At 39.7% G+C, this 20,753-nt stretch overlaps 2 protein-coding genes across 5 annotated transcripts in view; one reads left to right on the top strand and one right to left on the bottom strand.

Annotated features, from left to right (window-relative positions):
• Hipk (Homeodomain interacting protein kinase) overlaps nt 1-2,229 on the bottom strand; it is a 31,847-nt gene extending 29,618 nt beyond the window's left edge. For all 4 annotated transcript variants that reach the window (XM_066742092.1, XM_066742095.1, XM_066742094.1 and 1 more), the window contains exon 1: nt 1,615-2,229. The gene's annotated coding sequence lies outside the window, so the exon portion shown is untranslated. The remainder of the gene's footprint in view (nt 1-1,614) is intronic.
• Nucleotides 2,230-18,007: 15,778 nt separating this feature from the next.
• Nucleotides 18,008-19,654, top strand: LOC136782529 (piggyBac transposable element-derived protein 4-like). Its single transcript, XM_066742016.1, has one exon. It carries the CDS (start codon nt 18,008-18,010, stop codon nt 19,652-19,654), a length of 1,647 nt encoding a protein of 548 aa, XP_066598113.1.
• Nucleotides 19,655-20,753: the final 1,099 nt, after the last annotated feature.

Below are 20,753 nucleotides of genomic sequence, written 5' to 3'. Positions count from 1 at the left end.
TCGACTAATCAAGACAATTAGCATCAAAGAGTCAAAAATGAACCATTGGATAAGATAAGATAATTTTATAACTGTTATTATCTCGCTCATACCTCTCAAGGATAGATACGGTATTAATCCCTTGCAATATTGAGCTCTACAAATTTTGTAAAACTTCGAAAGAGCGATAGAAAAAATATTATACACCTCAAACATGACGCGAGCTTCGATTTGAATCTTTGGAGGCGACGCCATTGGTAAATCGGAGTGGGGGGAATGGGTTAATTACACGGAAAAATACAGACTCTACTAAGGGTTTACAGAGGAAAGCAGAATCAAGAATATCCTCGTTGCGTGTACGATTGCTAGCCAGTTTACTGGTACCGTGACGCAAAAAGAATAGTATATATATATATATACACGTAGTATACGTGATTGGTAAGAGCGATTTGGAGGTTATGTCGACCCACTCTTTATTCGCAACTCGCTTCAAAACACTCCTATCATTCCTAATGCGTTTCTAATCCGCCCGAGACGATGAAAATAAACCCAAGAGACCTAGAAAAACATTCTGTTGATTTCCAAGTATTTCGCATTATCTTTTGTTTCAACAGTCGCTATTATACCTTATTGTTTAAAGCTTATTCCAAACAAAACAACTACTTCCGGACAGCAATAATTTTGAAAAAATGTCTAAATTTATCTAAACAGTCGATCAACCCTGGTTGGTGGCTTAGGAGAGAAACTTGTTTTTTTCCACGGGAAAATCTCGTAGGAAGAAAGAAAATCCCGTGGCTATATACGTGGAACAATCTTGAAAACGGCCCATGTATCGACGCGCGGAAGGTTAGTATGGAAGTAAACGTATTTTTAACGTAAAACGTGTTTGGGAGGTTATGTCGACTCGCTAACGCAACGATAACCTCGATTAAGATAAAAATTTCCATAACCATTGTAGCTTAAAAAAGTTTATGTATAGAAATACGAGCCTTGGAGTTATCGACACTCGATGGAAATTTTTCAAAAGCAAAATAAGGCTAGAGATTTCTACATATACGGGATAACGATTTTTAGGTTATGTCGTTTCGTGTGCAGTTTCGCATAATCATCTCCGTCGGAATTACGGCTATTCGAGCTAGAAGAAAGTGCGAGTCCGGTGAACTCACACAAGTTGAAAGACGAGCGGAAACGGGGCGTCCTTTGTATGTGTGCGAGAATCATTTTTTACAGGCCGACGACGCACGACTACCGGCTACGTCACTTAGAGAACCCATGACTGGCAAGGCTTGAACTAATTTACGTTTTCCATCACGAAACGTACGAGCATTTAACAATCAATGCCGGGCCTGGGTCTGAGTCGATTTGTTACGGCTGTGAGAGGGGGTCGATGGGTGAAAGGGAGGGGTGAGAGCAGTGATGGAGAGAGAGAGAGAGAGAGAGAGAGAGAGAGAGGAAGAGAGAGGGAGTGAGAGAAAAGCAAGGTTTAAAAACGCTGTCAATCATCGAGTAAATACGTATGCACTTTGTTAGAAGAGAGAGTAGGAAAAGGATGGATATAGAAAGGGGTGGACGAAATTGAATGCTGGGTGTATATAGATATGTGAGTAAAATTGAAAACTAGGGAGGGGTACTAACCTCTCGCTTCTTGGCCAGTGTCTCTCTTTTCAGGGACGGGCCCGCCGGTCACGTAGCCTCATGTTCCGTTTATCCCCGGATTCTCGTTTCCCTTGCGGTTGTCGAGCTATCGTCAACCATACACAGCCATCTTGCGCGGTGCCTGGCTCGGTCGTCCTCTCTTCCCCGTTTCGCCCGTCGAAACGACGAGGATGCGAAATTCAGCGAAAAGGGGGATAAAGGACAGGCCAGAGACTGGGACGGAGGCACGCAAAGCTGCTCGAGAGTGACGAGGAGCGCTGTAGGAGGGGGTAGGGAGGGGGGAGGGATCGGGCGAGTGAAAGAGAGATAGGGAGAGAGAGAGAGAGAGAGAGAGGCTCTCAGTGCGTGTTCACGAACACACCCAAAGAACACCCAGCCACCTCTAGCACACCAGCACCGCAGCCACTGCCACTGCCACCACCTTTCTCACAGTCCTCGCCACTTTTTCACGCGACAAGCGCAGTTCGACCCACGCATTTCACTTCTGGCCAGCGAGCAGCAAGTATTTACGGGTAAACGGGAGGATTATTTACCCGCGACGAAATTCCGGCCAATTTCGCTGTTCATATCTCTCGCCTCCCTCGAGCTATTCCTTCCGCGGCTGCTGCTAATTCACTACTGTCGTACCCCGCCGCCGATGCAGCACGAGCGGCCCCGATCGTGACCCACTCGGCAGCGGTCGGGAAGCTTCGGGCACGATCGGCCGGTTCCGCTATGCTTCGGCCAACTCGACCCTCAGGCTCGTATCGAGGCAGAAATTTCACGGGTTCCACAAACCCCTTTTCCCCTCCAAACGTCTGCACAACGTTCTGCTGCTTTCATCTGCCCCACATTTTTCTTCCATCCATTCCAAATGGTGCCGTAACACGCCGTTCCAATCCTACCAATGATTTCGCCAGAAATTCGTTTGAATCGCTGAGCTGCGAAATAAAAAATAGACTCTATTACTGGCCTTCCTCTTTTTCCACTCACTCCATCCGTCTCCGTCTCTCTCCCTCTATCCTTTAACCGCGAGCGTATCTATATCACACGTGCCATTTCGATCAGCACGACGCACGTAACGACAGTTGAATTGTTAATTTCATCCACGTGCGCTGGAATACTTTAGTTTTGTTTTCGAGAACAGCTGGCCTTGCCGCGAGGTAGATTGTCCCCAGGAGGCTATTGCAAAATTTTAGCCTCTCTGCAATTAACGAGCTCGTTAATTTTTCGAGATTCAGCCATTCTCGAGTTAAGCGTTAACGCGTGTGTTGCCTCAGACCTCTCCTACTCTTCCTGTACTACTGTTTTTTTGCACGTGGAAGCTGTGAGATAAGAGGTTGTTGTTGTGCCGTAATATTTTTAACCTCGACTGTATAAACGAATATAACGCCAGCGGGGCTCGGCGGGGCCAGAGCGACGAGGAAAATGATTAATATAATTTTTTTCCTCCAGCCCGCCTTTCGTAGAAATACAAATTATGCATATAAATTTTATCGAATCCGACGACACGGCTGATACTAACGGTAGATCTATGTCTTTTTGTCAATTATAAAAATAGTATATAACCGCCTGCATTCCTGCTCCACTTATATTTGGCGTCAGCTTTTATTTGTAAAAGCTGTCGTCTAATCTTTACCGGGATGCTCGCCGTTGAAGCGCACAAAAATATTATCGGCTGCTCCATTTTTAAAGCAGTGGCAAAAAATGCGATTCATTCCTACAATATATATACATATATACATAATTGAAAAGAGATTACCCCTTTCCGTCAGCGCGCTGCAAAGGCAATTATAGTAAATTTAATTGTTATCTCGCGATTACTGTCATTCCCGCGCAAAATATTAATTATCGATCCGCCGCCCGATATTTAGCAGTATCAATCGGCACGGATACAAATTCCATGGAATTCTCTCGTTCTCCTAGCAGGAGTTTTCGTGACTTATTCAAGCACAATATTGGCTTTTGAAAATGATCGGATGATTCAGAGTCGGGGAAGGTTTTGCCAGGCGTCGCCATTCACAGGGGCGTATATAGCCAGATCTGGCAGGCGTTGTACAATGCGTGCACGTACCTGCGCGTGACGTCAGCGGCCATTAAAGGGCAGCGGTTCTCGACCGATTTTATAATTCGCGTCGGAAAAGCCGATGACAATGCGCTACGATGGAAGTTTCGAGGCCTCTCCCGCGACGACCCGACCCAGCGGCGGCTTCGCAAGGTGACTCGGAATACGGTAGATCGCTTAGGGTGTAGAGAGAGAGAGAGAGAGAGAGAGAGAGGGGGGGGGGGGAGAGGAAAAGGGGACAACACCATAAATACTGCCAAAGGTTTCCAACGATCCCTCGGCATTTTCACGGAATCCGCGCTGGCTGGAAGGTGTACTACGATGTGCGAATAGGTGAGCAGGCAGGCTATACTACCAACATCGTGCCTCTCATTTCTGCCATAATGCCACTTCTATACCTACCAAAATACAATACAACCTTAATACACGATTCTAACCTAAGATCCCCCCTGCCATCGTAGGCTTCTCAGTCTCCTCGTAGCTTTCGAACCTTCGCACGGTTCTCAAGCTGACCTTAAAATAAGTCTGCTTTTTGTTTTCTGTAATCTCCGAAGACTCTCTCGGGGCAGATAGCGTGGCACCGAGTATAAAATATAACCTGACCCGTATTTACGCGAGCAGCGAAGCTTGTATGGAATAAGCGCACCGACCAAACTGGTCTCTCTCCCCAGAAGAGTGCACCGTGGAATACCGAGAAATTGAATATGGAAAATTTTCGCGAGGAACAATGATTTGTGGATGAAAGAGAACGTTTCTTGCGGTTACCGTCCTCTTTCCGGTTAACCATCATCAGAAACACACTCCGTCCGCCCACTCTCCTGCACTTTTCTCCTCAAAGTTCAACGGCTCTCTCTCTCTCTCTCTCTCTCTCTCTCTCTCTCTCTCTCTCTGGCAGCGATCAAGCCGAGACCGATACTCTGGATTTGGAGAATTCGGATGGGGAGAGTAAGAAGAAAAGTTTAGCAATCCCATTTCCATGCATCCGAGCGAGCCTTCTCTCATAGACGCAGCACGACTATGATTCCCGACGAATTCGTGGCTGTCTTGCGAATGTGAAAGTACATTACTACGGGCTCTGAAAGTCGTTATGCTCGAAGGTTTCCTCTCGAACGGCCCTGGACCGTTCACCGAGAAAAGAATTTCAAGTGAGGTCGAGGAGTATCCGATGGAAAATCATCGGCTCGATCGAGAGATAACTCTCGGCAAGGAATACGAGATTGTCACGTGTGCCGACTGGACTGGCACTCGATAGAAATAGAACTACGTCGATTCGCTAACGCTATATCCTGTATGTGATTCGCCCATCTCTATATCTAGGCCAGAAAAATATTGTCAGATCCTCCGGCTATCGCGCAGCAACAATCTCTCCTCCAACCTTTCGCAATAATACTCTCGTACTTGTTACAAATAAAAATATTATTATTTAAAACACATTTGCTCGATTCGCATAATGATTCGCAATTATTTTCTTATCTCTCGAATAATATATCCAGCACCCCCCCTCCGTTGGACTTTTACGTTTGTCCAATCGCACAGATATATTCCTCGCTCGCCATGTGAAAGTAACTTCATTGTTATTTGGCATAGCGAGTGTCGGATGCGTAAGATATTCTGTCTGGACGAACGAACGACGCGACGCTCGTATTTTTCTGCCGATCGGCGTCTCGGCGCGTCACGCTGACGAATGTGAGACGATGGTGAGAAGGAGCGCGCTGCGCGATTGGTCCGAGGTCGGAAAAACCCGAGAGACGCGCCTATACTATACGCACAGCGTGTCGCCCGGCCGGCCCTCTAGGGCCTCTAGTCGCTCGCAGACGCGCGCACGGGCCCTTGAGAGATAAGCGAGAAAACATTCGCTTGCCCAACAGCAATCTTTCTGCTTTCTAAACACTTGGCATCCGACGGATAATTCCTATTCTCTTGGAAATATTCTAATCTCTCCCAGACGCCTCGCGTTTTAATATCGTGGATTCATTAAAATAAATTACAGCAATGGCGCGTGTTTGACGCGCTCGGGGATATGGAGAGACGGAGGGAAAGAAAATTGGTTGCTTTTGCTCTGGGCAAGTCGCTACGTGCTGCGACGGGGATGCTCCGTCGAGTTTCACCGGCCACGTGCCTCGTGGCCCGACGCGACGCGACGTTGGAAAGTCGGAGAGCGAAGACTCGTTCGTGCGAGTTGTGACTCGCGAGCCGCTCCCTCTCCTCTCTGCCGACTCTGCCCCTTGTATGTACAACGAGGAATCGCGGCGCTACAAAATTCTGGGAGAAAACAATTGGCTCGCTGCACTGCAACCCTCCTGTAACTCTGCGGAAAGCTACGCGCTCGGTCAGTCAGCCTCGCTTTGCCGCCGGAATGAAGCACGGCGGGAAATGGTGGCAGCTCGCAACTATATATACGGATCTTCCTCCTCTATACCGGCGCATCAGAGCAGAAGAATCATCGCAATTTTTATTTCCCATTCGTCGCCAACATTTTCCATCGACCAAACCTCGTCCTCTCGTCCTTCCTTCGAAATTTCCACAATTCATCGAATCTCCATCCAATGTTTAGGAATTTCAAGAAGGTGCATGATTTTAGCCTGGTGCTGATTGCTCGAGCTACCTATGCATAAAGAGGACGCGAGCGACAGAAGGGCCTGATTTACATACCAATGGACTATTGGAAAATAGAAAAGTGCGAGTATTTTGCCTCGGCAAAAGTATGAGCAGGGAATTACTGTCGCAATTGATAACAATTTGTTTTCTCGCGTCCACCGTCGGTCATGGGGACAATGAACCGAGTACAGTGCGCTGACCAGCGACGAAGCAAGTCGATACCGAGCCCTGCAATGTTTCCCAAAATTTCTCCGAAACCTCCGGAGCTTTGTATTACATTCACGCAACACTCGCGTTAGAAGAATATTAATTCATTTTTCTCCGCCGGCCAAGCGTGGTTAAACTGATAACGTATCGCATATGGGAAAAAGCCTCGCTTTACTTTTTCCTTTCGTATTTTAGTCCTTCGTGTTTTTGCACACTCGAATTTATAGAAATCTTTCATATTCGACAATCCGTGTGCAAAATATAGCTAAACGGATCCCTTTCCTTCCTGGGCTAACGATATTTTTCCAAATGGCATTTATGCTCGCATCCGGAAACTTTTATAGCTGCATAAAGAACTGCGTATATATAGAAGGGAACTTAGGAAGAATTATTTTTATTCCACTTGTGTCCAACTTCATATACATACATATTCGTAGCTTCACTGGCAGATACGAGCCATTCATTCCAGTGGTTTCCACGCAATCGGCCAATACCTTTTCGGATAACTGAATTTTAGCTTTTTTTTTGCTTCCATATATCTGCCAATAGCTGTCCAGCGATAGGCTCCGTGCATTAACGTCCACATAGAAAAGTACATTCTTCCGTAAAATTGTATTCCTGAAAAACAAGAAAGAAGAATGTTGTTATTGGTTAGAGATAAAATGTGTTTAATTGTTTCGAGATACTTCCTGGAAGCGAATGGCCATATAACGCAAGAGTCACATCTACAGAATCGATTATCGATTCGGTGTAAATAGGCACGAATGATAAATTTATCAATGCAGGGGCTCGGAACTGCGCTATCTACTTGTTACTTTCCTCAGTTTAGTAAACTTCCCTATACGTCAATTGTTGGACATTTGTTTTGCTCCAAAACTTGTTAGCATATACATATACATTATACGGACACAGTTGTAGTTTCTTGGCTTAAACTTCTTTGAAACAGAAATTTGTGGTAATATTTGAATAATATTTGTATCTGTATATGAACGGACATGGAATTATCGGGGGGAAAAAAACTGTTTGTAGAATGACGCATTTGTGTATTCTGCAAATCTGTTGTTTTCGGTGATAAATAGAGGATTCGCGATAAAAAAAGTTTTTCCGCTAACTTCGAGAGGTAGGCTTTCTCCCGTAGGAGGTACTTTCGACACAGGAAACCACGCTGATTCGATGTACTTCGGATTATACAACGGGGTCACCCGGATTTCAGGCGTTTCAGGAAAGTCGCAGACGGTAAACTACATGGGAAAGTTAATTTCAATTTTATTATTCGCAATCTTCTCTCTCCCTCTCCCTCTCTTGAGTATACGGGACATAACAATTTTATCTCTATCTTACCACAGATTTCCTCAAACCTAACAGAAAAGAACAGTTTCTCCGAGTCACGAATAGCACGACAGTTCAATGTTCAAATCAAAATACCTACAGTGACTCCATCTTTTGGAAGAGGTAAAGAAGCTGGTCGATAAGGTCACTTCCTTTACCACAGTGGTAAGCGTTTCTCCCAAGTTCTACAAAGCCTTCGTCTTTCACCAATAGAGGTCGCCACCAATTCGGAAATGGTATTTTAACAAATATTATTTCAAAAGAGATATTTCCAACAATAATGAATTATTAAAACTTAGAATGTACGGAAAATCTCAAATAATGCTAACATTGTTAAAACAGTCGGGATAGATGGAAAAATTGGTCACGAAAATTCGTTACATGTAGGAATTAAAATTAGTATTGATAATAAAAGTCCGGTGAATACTGAACAAAATACGATATACTAGATTTGAGATAAAACTCAAGTTTAATTGGTGTGAAATGTATTTGCACTTTAAGCGTTTAGTCCTTTGACAGTCTCATGGTTCGTACGGTCGAGGGGCGACAAAATACAGGGAAAGCACAGGTGAGGCAGGCACGTTGTAGGAGTTGCGTTTACTCTCAGGACAAACGCAACCTGCAGGTGCATATGCACAATGCACGACACTCGGACATTGGAAACGAATCCTTTTCCCATAACGGTCGATTTCCAGCTACGCCGACATGCTTTAGCGATTTTTTCCTCCAATTACGGTTACAGCTGGTCAAAGTTCTCACCGATTTTTCAAGGTCTATCAATAGATAGCCTTACCGTCAAAAATATATTTTTTTCAACGGTGTGCATCGACAGCGAGCATTTTTTCTCAATCAACTTTTTTATTGGAAGACGATAATCGATATGTTAAAAGGTGATTCATCACAGCAACTATATACAACGGACAAGAGTGGTTTCTGGTGACACAAGGAAGCAACCGTTTCCCATGAAGCCGTCCAAGTGCAAGCAGAGCTCGCTGACGCGTGGAAAGTTGAAATTGGGCGAATTCGATAGGTCGATCGAGTATCGAGAGATCTTTCATAGGTGACGATCCACGTGCGCCATATGGTTCGCGTGCCCCCCGCATGGAAATAATAAGCCACGGTTACACAGGAAGACCCTGCGAAACAAACACCTATCCTCACCGATCAATCAATTTACCATCAGAAAAAACTACTTAACAAAGTAGTAGGTAAACTTTATATCATTATTTCATTTTTTTTCACGCAAATCAACAGGGTCAGGCTAGATAAGAAATAATTAAACATTCCACGCGACAAAAAGTAATTTTACTGATGCACTCGCGTCACGCTCGACCGATGGAATAAAAACGGCTCGATATTATTATCTTCGATCGCAAGAGTGGTGTAGAGGATCGATTGTTGCAACGAGAGATACAAAGATTTCTTTTCTTCACCGTCATCGTGAAATCTTGCACAACAGCCTACTGATTCTCACCTCCGGATATGAATACTTACCAGCGGAAGTACCAGAGATTCCCCGCCGATTCTACCATTGGGATTGGAATCCTTCAAATCCTTACCAAACTTAAATGTTGATCATTCCGCATGTTTTTCCTTCTGCTTCTCGAATTAAGATAGAAAAATTAAAAGGGAATTTTCCCAAGACCATAAACATGGTTTATGCATGAATAATTACGGTTGAGTGGCGAGGGTGTCCGTTAAAAACGATCGCAAGTTGAAGTCTCTCTCACAATTCATGGTAGAAAGGAGAAAAATTCTGTATAGACGGTTGTTTCACGCCACATAAATTCTGCGTTGCATTGTGCACTTGCATTTTTGCAGGTGTTCTATTATGAAATGAGTCTCACTCATGCAGTCTCATGCATATATGCCTACGCTTTCTTTCGCACCTTTCAATTAGAGGTTAGGAATTTCGAACTACACATCGACATTACGTTACGGCGCGGTTCCTTCTAATAATTTCTGACACTCGTACAAAACGAGAAATTCTGTATCGAATAGCACGGCTCAGTAATTAATTCGCACGTGTTGGAATGATTGGCGAGAAGAACCAGTTAGCGTGTAATCACGATGAGACGGTTTTGTAACGACGAGAGCACGTATGTACGAGAGATGGCGCTCGTACATACATGCTGCACGGTTGGATAATCGCAAAGAAATGAATTTCGGCTGTTTAAAAATTCGAATAATGCAAATTTCAATCGCGTTTTTGTTGTTGGCATTCGACTAATTTACAATATACTGGGTGGTCTATTAACTATATGATCGGGCATATGTAAATTAGAATAAATAATATGAATAAAGTAAAACCAAAATTCCCACATTAGCTTTTCTTACAATTATTAATACAATCTAAATTTATAGAATTGGCCATTGTTGACAGACACCCTATATACGATAGGGAAAATAAGTAAAGATTAATTTTTATCTAAGAGCTTTATGTTTTCTTTGGGTGGGTAAGATAATGTACGGAAATTGTAGAAATTAGCATAATTTAAACTAATATATGCAGATTTTACAACAATCGTGTTCGGAGATGCCAGTTTTGACAAACTTAGGGATCCTTCCCAGCACTATCTGACGGATCAGCGTATAAGACAGGAAATAAAGGGCGGAATTTATGCTAATTAGAGTTTTCTCTTGGCCCGATCGCCACGAACCGAAATGGTCGAAGCATGAAAGCACGACCAACCAAGCACATGCATTATTTAACATTGGCCATAGGAAATTCAGTGCAGTAGCGCTTTACGAGGAGCAATCATGAGAATTCCTGGATCCCCTTATTTTAATCATCGAATCTACACAACTCACATTCGTCATGATACAGAAATAAATCAATTTTCTTACAATTATAACCACTTAAATTACGGCCATTACAAACCTTATAAGCAATTTTCTTTCATTTTTTAATTAATATGGGAAAATGTTATTAACAATATTGCTTTATTTTTTATTACTGTTGCATCTTGGTGATAGCTTTCAATTGAAAGGATCGAATTTATCTAATAATTTAAGGATGGACGTGTGCAGCATATGACACTATTGAAATTTGACACGATTTTCTAAGATAACGAGACAGTGACTGGGCTGAGTGGTGCGGGGATATTTTTTTGCCACTATAGCGTGACAAATAATATAGCAACGCACACACATATGAGTACAACCATTTCCTCTGCCTCCATTATTTATTATCGAATCTTCCATCGAATTGACAAAGAGAAGGACAACTTTTCAAAGTAAATACACAAAACAATTAAAAAATAAACGAACCGTTTCTTCTCTACTATATCTGCTACCAGGGATCTCTCCCCTCCTCTTCTCCTTCCATAATGACGTTGACAAAATTTAGGAGTGAAAAACCAGCAGTTGACCGTTTAGAAAAAAATTAACGAGAGCCGTTTTCTTCTTTACCATTTATTTTATCAGATACCCCGCTTTCCCATTGAACGTGATTAATGGAGAGAAAGCCTTAACGATCCCCTAACCAAACCTATGATCGAATAATAAATAATGTGGAAAAAAAACGAACGTATACAGCTTTTGGAAACTTATTCCTTTCCAGGCAATTGAATGGCGGATTCATTGGGCAGCGCGAATCGTGTAAATCGGTTTGTTTCTGAGATATGGATCGCGAAAATTGGCGGCCATGTTGAATCGTTCGAGTAGACTGCGTTGTTACATGGAATCTTCATTGTGAAAAATCGACGGTGCGTTAAATCTATAAAAGTCGCGCGCGCAAAGGGGTAGGCCAAACAAGGCAGCTGGCCAGATGACGGAGGATCGATCGTGAATCTCGATCGTACGATGACCGATAAAGCACCGGAAGGGTTTGTTTTTTGCCAGATGCACTCGTTAGTTTCCTTTTCTGCCGATCGAGATACCACGTACGATTTTCTGCTGTACGTGCCACGCGCGACCCCTGCGACTATCCTAATCATTGACACGAGCGAGATTGATGGATTATCGCGCTTACGAACTTCCCCCTTTCGATCCTCTACACACTCCGCAATTTTTTAGAAATTCTTACCTTCCTTTCCAACTTTCATAAAATATCATTTATTTTGTTCAATTTTTTTAATATTGTATAATCGTGTATGTTTAACACTTGCGACTTTTAATATACTTTTGGTACGTGATGCCTTATTTTGGAGAAATTCGATATCGGTGATGTATCAAAAGCAGTTATGAGTTTGATAATCCTGCAGTGTGTCGCAAACTTATTGCCTTTAAATTTTCAGCAAATGCAAAATATTCTTTACGATATATACGTGGTAAAAATAATAAAATCTTTATTTGACGGTGTAATAATTGATATTGTAATTACTATATATGTATATATAGGTAAGATTGATTTTATGTGTTTCATCTCGACAAATTTCAATGTGATTTTTCAAGGTATAATAATAATGAAGAGTTTGCACAGATGTCTTTTTACAGTGAGTAAGTTTGGATAATTGCGAGGGTCTTAGCATTGTTAGACATGGAAAAGGCCATTCCTGATGTGCCCAGCTGTACCAACGTGACCAAACGTGCCCCCCGCAAAGTTTTGCCAAACCAAAAGCCGTATGGGATGGCGCATGGCCCACAATTATATGGTTCACTCACAAAAGACGTTGGCCTTTTTCAAACATCACTGATCAGCTGTGAAATCGTCCTGTTTAGAAACTTTCATTCGTTTCTCGTTATGCTTTTCCACATTGCGAATCGACTTTCACCGCAGACAACAAAAGTATAAGGTTGGACAGCTATCTCACTGGAAACTCATCATTGCCGAAATAAAATTCTCATCGAGAAGTTTCATATATATATATATATAACTATAAACAATAGCTATATTGGTGTAATTTATAAAGATTTACAAAGCCTTGATTATATTCATAGATATCAGTCGTATAGGTAAGTGAAATTGGAGCTTTGATTTGCGCATATCGATAGGAATATTTTAGCGGATAATGGTTACCGGAATCGAAAGCTGGAATTAGGCAGCTGATCCAGTTGGAAGAATGAAGCGTTGCTCGAGAGGGGCTTACTCTGGTTTAATGTCCAGTTAATATCGTGGGCGCGTGCAACCACATCCTACGTAATTTTTGTCACGCTCCTTATTATTATTTCCTCCAGCACAATAGTCGCTGGGGGTAAATTACGGGAATTTAGACCGCAACGCAGCAAGAACGGAGCAACGGTGCGCGTGCTCGACAATTTAATACTGATCGCTGCTGCCAAGCCAACGATCGTTAACAAAAGCCTCCAAGCCTTTGCCCGACCAAATCTCAAATTAAATCCGCTCAACTCTTTTCCGGTTTCCCGAAAGGGAGGAGTTTGCGATAAGCTGCCGGAAACCGAGTCAACAGCCTTTCGAACAATTCCTATAACCTCGCTTTATGCACAGAACCTATATATACATGTGATACGCTATATAGAGTCAGAAACGTTCCTCAATTACAATTTATATATGCTGCCACGTTTTTAGGAAGTTTTCTGTCCCTCCGTGTCTTTTATATTTCGGGACAATGATCATTTTAGCGCGGAATATGCTGCAGTGAAAAGGAGAGCAGACTGTAATTAGCATTTAAATTGATTTTAAGCGCTTTTTGAAAAAAGGGACTGTGCTAATTGCGAAGGGCATCCATTCACTTGGAAACGAAGACACTTTATCTCGTCCTATAGCAGGAAGACCGAAAGATAATGGCTGAAAAGCTCATTGTCAAAATAGTAGGAATTCTCCGGTCAGTCCATATCAACCACTGGCGGACGAATATTCACGTAGTTCAACAAACCGCGCGACAAAATTTTCCATAAAATTCACATTATATTTTCTGCTTTCCCTTGCAGTGAACTTTTTAATAAATTACCTCTAGAAAAAAATACGTAGTGCAAAAGCTTTGACTGTGAAATATAATCATTCATCTGTTAATTTAATACGTTTGCACAATATTGGCAAAGGTAAGAATCATTGAAAATCAAAATATCAATTTAATACATTAATTAAGTACTTTTACCAGTGAAACATTATCATATTTTCTGGTTAATTTTTATTCTCATGTAACTTACTTTTTTTAAGTAAAATTATTTTTATTAGTATTATTACATAAGCTATATTTTATATCTGTATAAGAAATCACGAGTCTAGAGGAAACGGTTGGTAAACATTTTTTGTGCGAAAAAAATTTTGTGGAAAAAACTACGAGTAGAATGAATGAAAGAATTGATTTTTTAAACAAGGAGGGTGAAATCAGAGATTCCATTATCGCGGCTATTGATTTTCTTGTATTCATTGCAATATTGATATCAATCCTGTTTTATTGAGTTTACATATAAAGTATTATAAATCTTTCTGATATTAGGGGACCGTGTAAAGTCTAACGATGCGAGGGGAAAGCACAATAAGCATCTTTTTTTCTATCGTCTCTTTCAGTTTTACCTCACCTGTGATTGCAGATACGCTATAGGTATATTACAATAGATAAAAAATTTTGTAGGGATAAGATCTTGACCTACAAAACACGAAAGATTCTATAATCTAACGGAACATGGGAAGAGGAATAACCAAAAATGTTAATTGAAATTCGACTACGGAAAGAGCAAAAGCTTTACAACATAATAAAATCTATATAGAAACGACAATAGAGCTTATCTACACTGCTCCAATAATTCAGATCGAAAAATGAGAAGGAAAACGGAAACCAATGAAAACGATCTCACCAGCCCGATGATAAAAACGAAGAAACTGAAAGAACCATACGAAAGGACTAAGGTCACAGAGAGTTCCAGAAAAAACCTAAAGAATACAATGATTGTGAAGAGACGACAATAATGAATAGGCCCCATGTACGATCTCTCCAGGTTGCAGGGGCAACGCGAACTCGTAAGGATTCATCGAGCAGCAAATCGACATGGTTCAAAGGAGGATGCTGCGAAGACCGAAAAACCGCAAGGTTCTACGCGATCGACAGTTGCGTTGAAAAATTCGACCTCGAAATCCTCGAAGCCTCGAAGCTCGATCGTCGACCGCAGCGCCTCCAAGCCTCCAACCTCCAACTCCAGCTACGACTACAGCCGAGCATTTCAACACCGCGCGCACTGCAGCCACAAAAATAAAAGATTATTATAACTTTGTTTTTATCCACATGCACATGCACTGTGGCATCGGTATCCAGTGATGAAAGATTGTGCATGCGAATTCAGGCCAACCACTTTGACTTTTTCCTTACACTTATCAATAGAGGGAACCAGGATTTATACCTCAGCCCTTCCAAACCTGCACAATTTATCATCACTGTAAATATCCCTTGCATTTTGTGCAAATTCAGTTTTAGGCTCAAATTACGCTATTTAAGAAAACCAATACGGAGATAACGATACGTTTATATTTATACAAATTAAAATAGGTACTGCACATTTCCTTCGTCCAGGTTGCAATAGCTAATATAAATATATACAGAATTCTACTAAAACCAATGCAAGATGCGGCAATTAAAGTTGGGAATATCGCTGAGCTGAGTAGAAAACTGAACGAAAAATCCAATAATTCTTATGCAAAAAGAAGGAACAATCTGTTGATGTTTTTCATTAAGGATGAGTTCTCTTTTTCTGTGAATCTCATAAAAATTGTGCTTTATCACGGTGAAATTATTTTGCCAAACGACAGAGAGGTATTCTATTTGAAATAAATAATTTGTATTTAATAGTCAAATCACGACAATTTGCAAGATGAGAATTATTTAATATGCTTCTTCTGAAATCAGGTAGTTTCAAATTTTTCAGCAGAGAGCTCTGGTGATTTAACGAGAAGTGACCTTGAATTGTTTACGCCGATGTACAGTAAACAATGTGATCTTGACATGTGTTAAGTAGCCGTTGGTCGTATCGATCTCCAAAGTTTCCCTGATCGCGTTCAATACGGCCATGGATCTTTTTCAAGATCGGGTTGGGCGATACTGGCTAGTCGTCATGGTTTTCAATCGTCCCAGAATAGCCAGCCTCTGTAAATTGACAGTTTTTTTACTTTCCCAGAAAAGAGCTCTAGCACGAACAATGGCAAGCTGAAACTGGCGTGGATTATCGAGAGATCCGTGGGGGGAGAGCGTTTCCCTCATCACCGCCATCTTGATGTTTCTGCGACGAAGAAGAAAGTCACGCGTATACCGACCGGCCACAGCAACACATAAATATCAACAAAAAATAAATGCCTTGTAAAAAAAATATTTACAACAATTTTCTAACACTTGTGTATATTTATAGGTGGCTATATGCGAATAAATGAATGTTCGAAGGGGGCATCACACGCGACAACATAGCCACACATATGGCACTGAGAAAATTATTTGCCCACTTTTTACAAATAATTTGGTGAATTTCGTTACGGTAACGCCCACATTGATGAGCTCGTTAATACTCGTTAAACTCATTCCGTCATCTGTATGTTATGATCGTGTGAATATCGATCCTCCTCGTTGATCACATACCACCACTCAAACCTATAAAACTTATTTCCCACGAATAAACGCTTCGTTACAATTTTTGTAATTTACGAGAATGGTCCCCGAACTGTTGCAAATGGTTGATAGGGTAGCTTCTTCAGTTCCTGTGTTTATTGTAGAATAGGTTATCGGATAATTAAAAAAGACTCGCGGGAGTGTTAACGAAACGTTTGTCTTTAGTGGTAAATTGGTTAACCCTTTGCGGCACACATTTTTTACATAATCGGTTTCTCGTAAAAATTGGTATACAATAGTTTTCGGGGTCGCTGATTACGAATCTGATGTCAGAATTTAGAAATTCAAAATGGCGGATCCAAGATGGTGGACAAAAATTTCAATTATTACCGTATTTCAAAAAGAATTGGTATACAATAGTTTTCGGGGTCGCTGATTACGAATCTGATGTCAGAATTTAGAAATTCAAAATGGCGGATCCAAGATGGTGGACAAAAATTTCAATTATTACCGTATTTCAAAAAGAATTGGTATACAATAGTTTTCGGGGTCGCTGATTACGAATCTGATGTCAGAATTTAGAAATTCAAAATGGCGGATCCAAGATGGTGGACAAAAATTTAGATTATTACCGTATTTCAAAAAGAATTGGTATACAATAGTTTTCGGGGTCGCTGATTACGAATCTGATGTCAGAATTTAGAAATTCAAAATGGCGGATCCAAGATGGTGGACAAAAATTTAGATTATTACCGTATTTCAAAAAGAATTGGTATACAATAGTTTTCGGGGTCGCTGATTACGAATCTGATGTCAGAATTTAGAAATTCAAAATGGCGGATCCAAGATGGTGGACAAAAATTTAGATTATTACCGTATTTCAAAAAGAATTGGTATACAATAGTTTTCGGGGTCGCTTATTACGAATCTGATGTCAGAATGTTAGAAATTCAAAATTGCCGATCAGATTTGACGGACAAAATTTTTAAATAATATCAAATTCCAGTAAAAACTAATGTACAGAGATTTTTTAGATCGATAATTCATTCCAAAGTTTAGATATGTAGCTATCGGAGTTAGTAATTTCGAATTTTTAGTGGTGCCCATATGCTTGTAATAACGATTTTATTTCTACAGAAGTGTAGCGGTGAACTTGGACGTATGAGACAGATATTTTGGGTGGCTTATATTCTTTTCTGGGTTTTGAGTAGCTAATCCAATGGATCCTCGATAATTCGTGATTGAAAATAGTTTTTACCTCATTTTTTCTCAAAACAATCATTTCCAAGTATATAGGTACTGTGTAAATGATATATAAGTATATAAGAATACTCAGTGCAATATGTTGAATTATTGATTGAAGATTTAGTATTACTATATTATAAGTAGTTGCTTTCTCCACGTACCTATGCAAGTAAATTACACATGCTGAATCATATACTATTATTATTCAGTTACCGCGTATTACCGAGGGTATTATTTTCATTGTATTGTTTTCAGAATTTCATAATTATGATTTCTTGTTGATACAAATTTTATGTCTATTTTTATCTTTTGTGTCTCAATATAACTGTTACGGGATGGTTTAAATACTTTTCATTTTTTATTATACATTTATAATTTGGGGTATCTAAATTTGGTATCACTTTTTAAAATTCATTGATGATATTTTGATGTGCACAGCCCTTTGGTGGTGTTATTATTCTTCTTCCTTCAATCCTAAAGTTAATAAATTATTGCTTATTATCTGTCTTTTGAAATGGAAATTACTGATATTCCTAGTGATGGGGAGTCTATAGATGGACTTGCTGACTCAGATATTGATGAGAATGAGTATAATCTGATTGATGTAGAAAATGAGTATGTAGAAGAGGATGAAAGTGAGAATGATTTAGATGAAGATGAACAAGAATATTCTGGCAATGAAACATGGACGAAAAAAGGAAAAGAGAGAACAGGCGGACCATTCACAGCTGATTTTGGACCAAATATCCCTGATAATGTAAAATCTCCATTGGAAATTTTTTCATGTCTTGTTTCAGAAGATATTTTAGATATTATAGTTCAACAAACAAATATTTATATACAAAACAATAAACCTAATGCGACATTGATAACGAAAGATGAATTACGTATTTTTATAGGAATCAATATTATGATGGGAATAAAAAAACTACCTTCATATCGTGATTACTGGTCATCTGATCCAAAATTGAATGATTCATTTATGCAATCATTGATGCCTGTTGTTCGTTTTGGATTTATTTTAGGTAATTTACATATCTCTGATAATCGGACAGAACCTAAGAAAGGTAAACCGAACTACGATAAATTATATAAGTTGAGGCCATTACTAAATAGTCTTGAAAAAAATTTCAAAACATATTGGAAACCAAGTAAATATCAGTCAATCGATGAGTCTATGATAAAATTCAAAGGTCGTAGTAGCCTAAAACAATATTTACCAGCTAAGCCGATAAAACGTGGATATAAATGTTGGATTCGAGCAGATGAATCTAGTTTCGTTTGTGAATTTCAAGTCTATACCGGTAAAACGGAAAGTTGTGAAAAACAGTTAGGAGCACGCGTTGTCAAGGATCTGACCCGTGAACTTGTTGGCAAGAATCATCACGTCTATTTTGATAATTTTTTTACTGCTGTTGACTTATTGATTTCACTAAAGAAAGATAACATATTCGCTTGTGGAACGGTACGGTCTAATCGAGCTGGACTACCAAAATCTGTAATATCTGACAAAGAAATGGAACGTGGACAATATGATTTTCGAACATCCAAGACTGGTATTAGTTGGATAAAGTGGATGGATAAAAAAGGTGTACACTTTCTATCAAATTACCATGATCCATCTGAAGTCACAACTGTAAATCGAAGGCAAAGAGATGGCACTTTAGTAAAAGTAGATTGTCCTGTTATATGCTCTGATTACAATAAATACATGGGTTTCGTTGATAGCGCAGACCGCTTGATATCCACATACAAAATTGATCGAAAATCTAAAAAATGGTGGCACAGAATATTTTGGTATTTCATTGATGTGGCGGTTGTAAATTCATTTATCATATATAAAAAAATAAATACCGATAAGTCTGTGACTTTGAAAAAGTTTCGACTACATTTAGTAGATGGATTAGTTTCTAGAACCGTTCCAACTAAAAAAGGAAGGAAGCGACAGCCTTCAATTATCGGTTCTCAAAAACCACAAGTATCTATTGAAAAAAGGCGTTTTCAATCAGCTCATATGCCTATACATATTGAAAATAAGAGACGATGTACACATTGCAGTTCAAAAACAAATAATACACGGACTCATTGGATGTGTAATTTGTGCAATGTACCTTTATGTCTACAATCGGACAGAAATTGCTTCTTGATCTATCATTCGTGAATAAGTACAAAAAAATTAATATGAAAAAGTTGTGAGAAATTGTTTGAAAATGATGTTGAAAATAAAAACAATAATATTTATATAAATATAAAAAACATTATAAAAATAAAAATTATAAAAATAAAAAAAAATACTGAAAAAAGTAAAAAAAAAAAATGGAAAAAATGGAGATGATAACCGCCACGTCCTCGTTCGTATCTCTGGGTTAGGCTAAGAGCGGATTTCTTTATTTATTTTACTATACTGAATTTCTGATTATTCCAAATCACTTTTCACAAATATCTGAGTTCAGATTCGTAATCAGCGACCCCGAAAATTGTTGTATACCAATTTTTTTTGAAATACGGAAATAATCTAAATTTTTGTCCACCATCTTGAATCCGCCATTTTGAATTTCTACATTCTGACATCAGATTCGTAATCAGGGACCCCGAAAACTATTGTATACCAATTCTTTTTGAAATACGGTAATAATCTAAATTTTTGTCCACCATCTTGGATCCGCCATTTTGAATTTCTAAATTCTGACATCAGATTCGTAATCAGCGACCCCGAAAACTATTGTATACCAATTCTTTTTGAAATACGGTAATAATCTAAATTTTTGTCCACCATCTTGAATCCGCCATTTTGAATTTCTAAATTCTGACATCAGATTCGTAATCAGCGACCCCGAAAACTATTGTATACCAATTCTTTTTGAAATACGGTAATAATTGAAATTTTTGTCCACCATCTTGGATCCGCCATTTTGAATTTCTAAATTTTGACATCAGATTCGTAATCAGCGACCCCGAAAACCCCTGTATCATTTTTTCCTTACGAATATAGCTACCCATTTCTTCAATAATGATTTTTTTTAAAAAAAAAAGGATCTTTTTTTAATTTATTGATTATTACAAATAAATTAACAAACAAATTTATACCTTTTTTGCATAGATTTTAATTGTGTAACATCTCACGATCATAAAAAAACAAAAAGCATTGGTTTAATTGAATTTAAACTACATCAAAATTGTAAAAAACTGTTTTTAAAAAGGTGGCACCGTACCGTGCCACTGTGCCGCAAAGGGTTAATTGAAGCGCGAGAATAGCCGGA

This window comes from Prorops nasuta, unplaced genomic scaffold (genome assembly GCF_024137725.1).
Source record: "Prorops nasuta isolate Cenicafe-Biocafe unplaced genomic scaffold, Cenicafe_Pnas_1.2 PNAS00027, whole genome shotgun sequence".
Classification (NCBI taxonomy): Eukaryota; Metazoa; Arthropoda; class Insecta; order Hymenoptera; family Bethylidae; genus Prorops; species Prorops nasuta.
This window is presented reverse-complemented; position numbering and strand designations above follow the sequence as displayed.

What these genes read in the sequence shown, in the direction of transcription:
- LOC136782529 (XM_066742016.1), top strand. Translation starts at nt 18,008, where the DNA reads ATGGAAATTACTGATATTCCTAGTGATGGGGAGTCTATAGATGGACTT.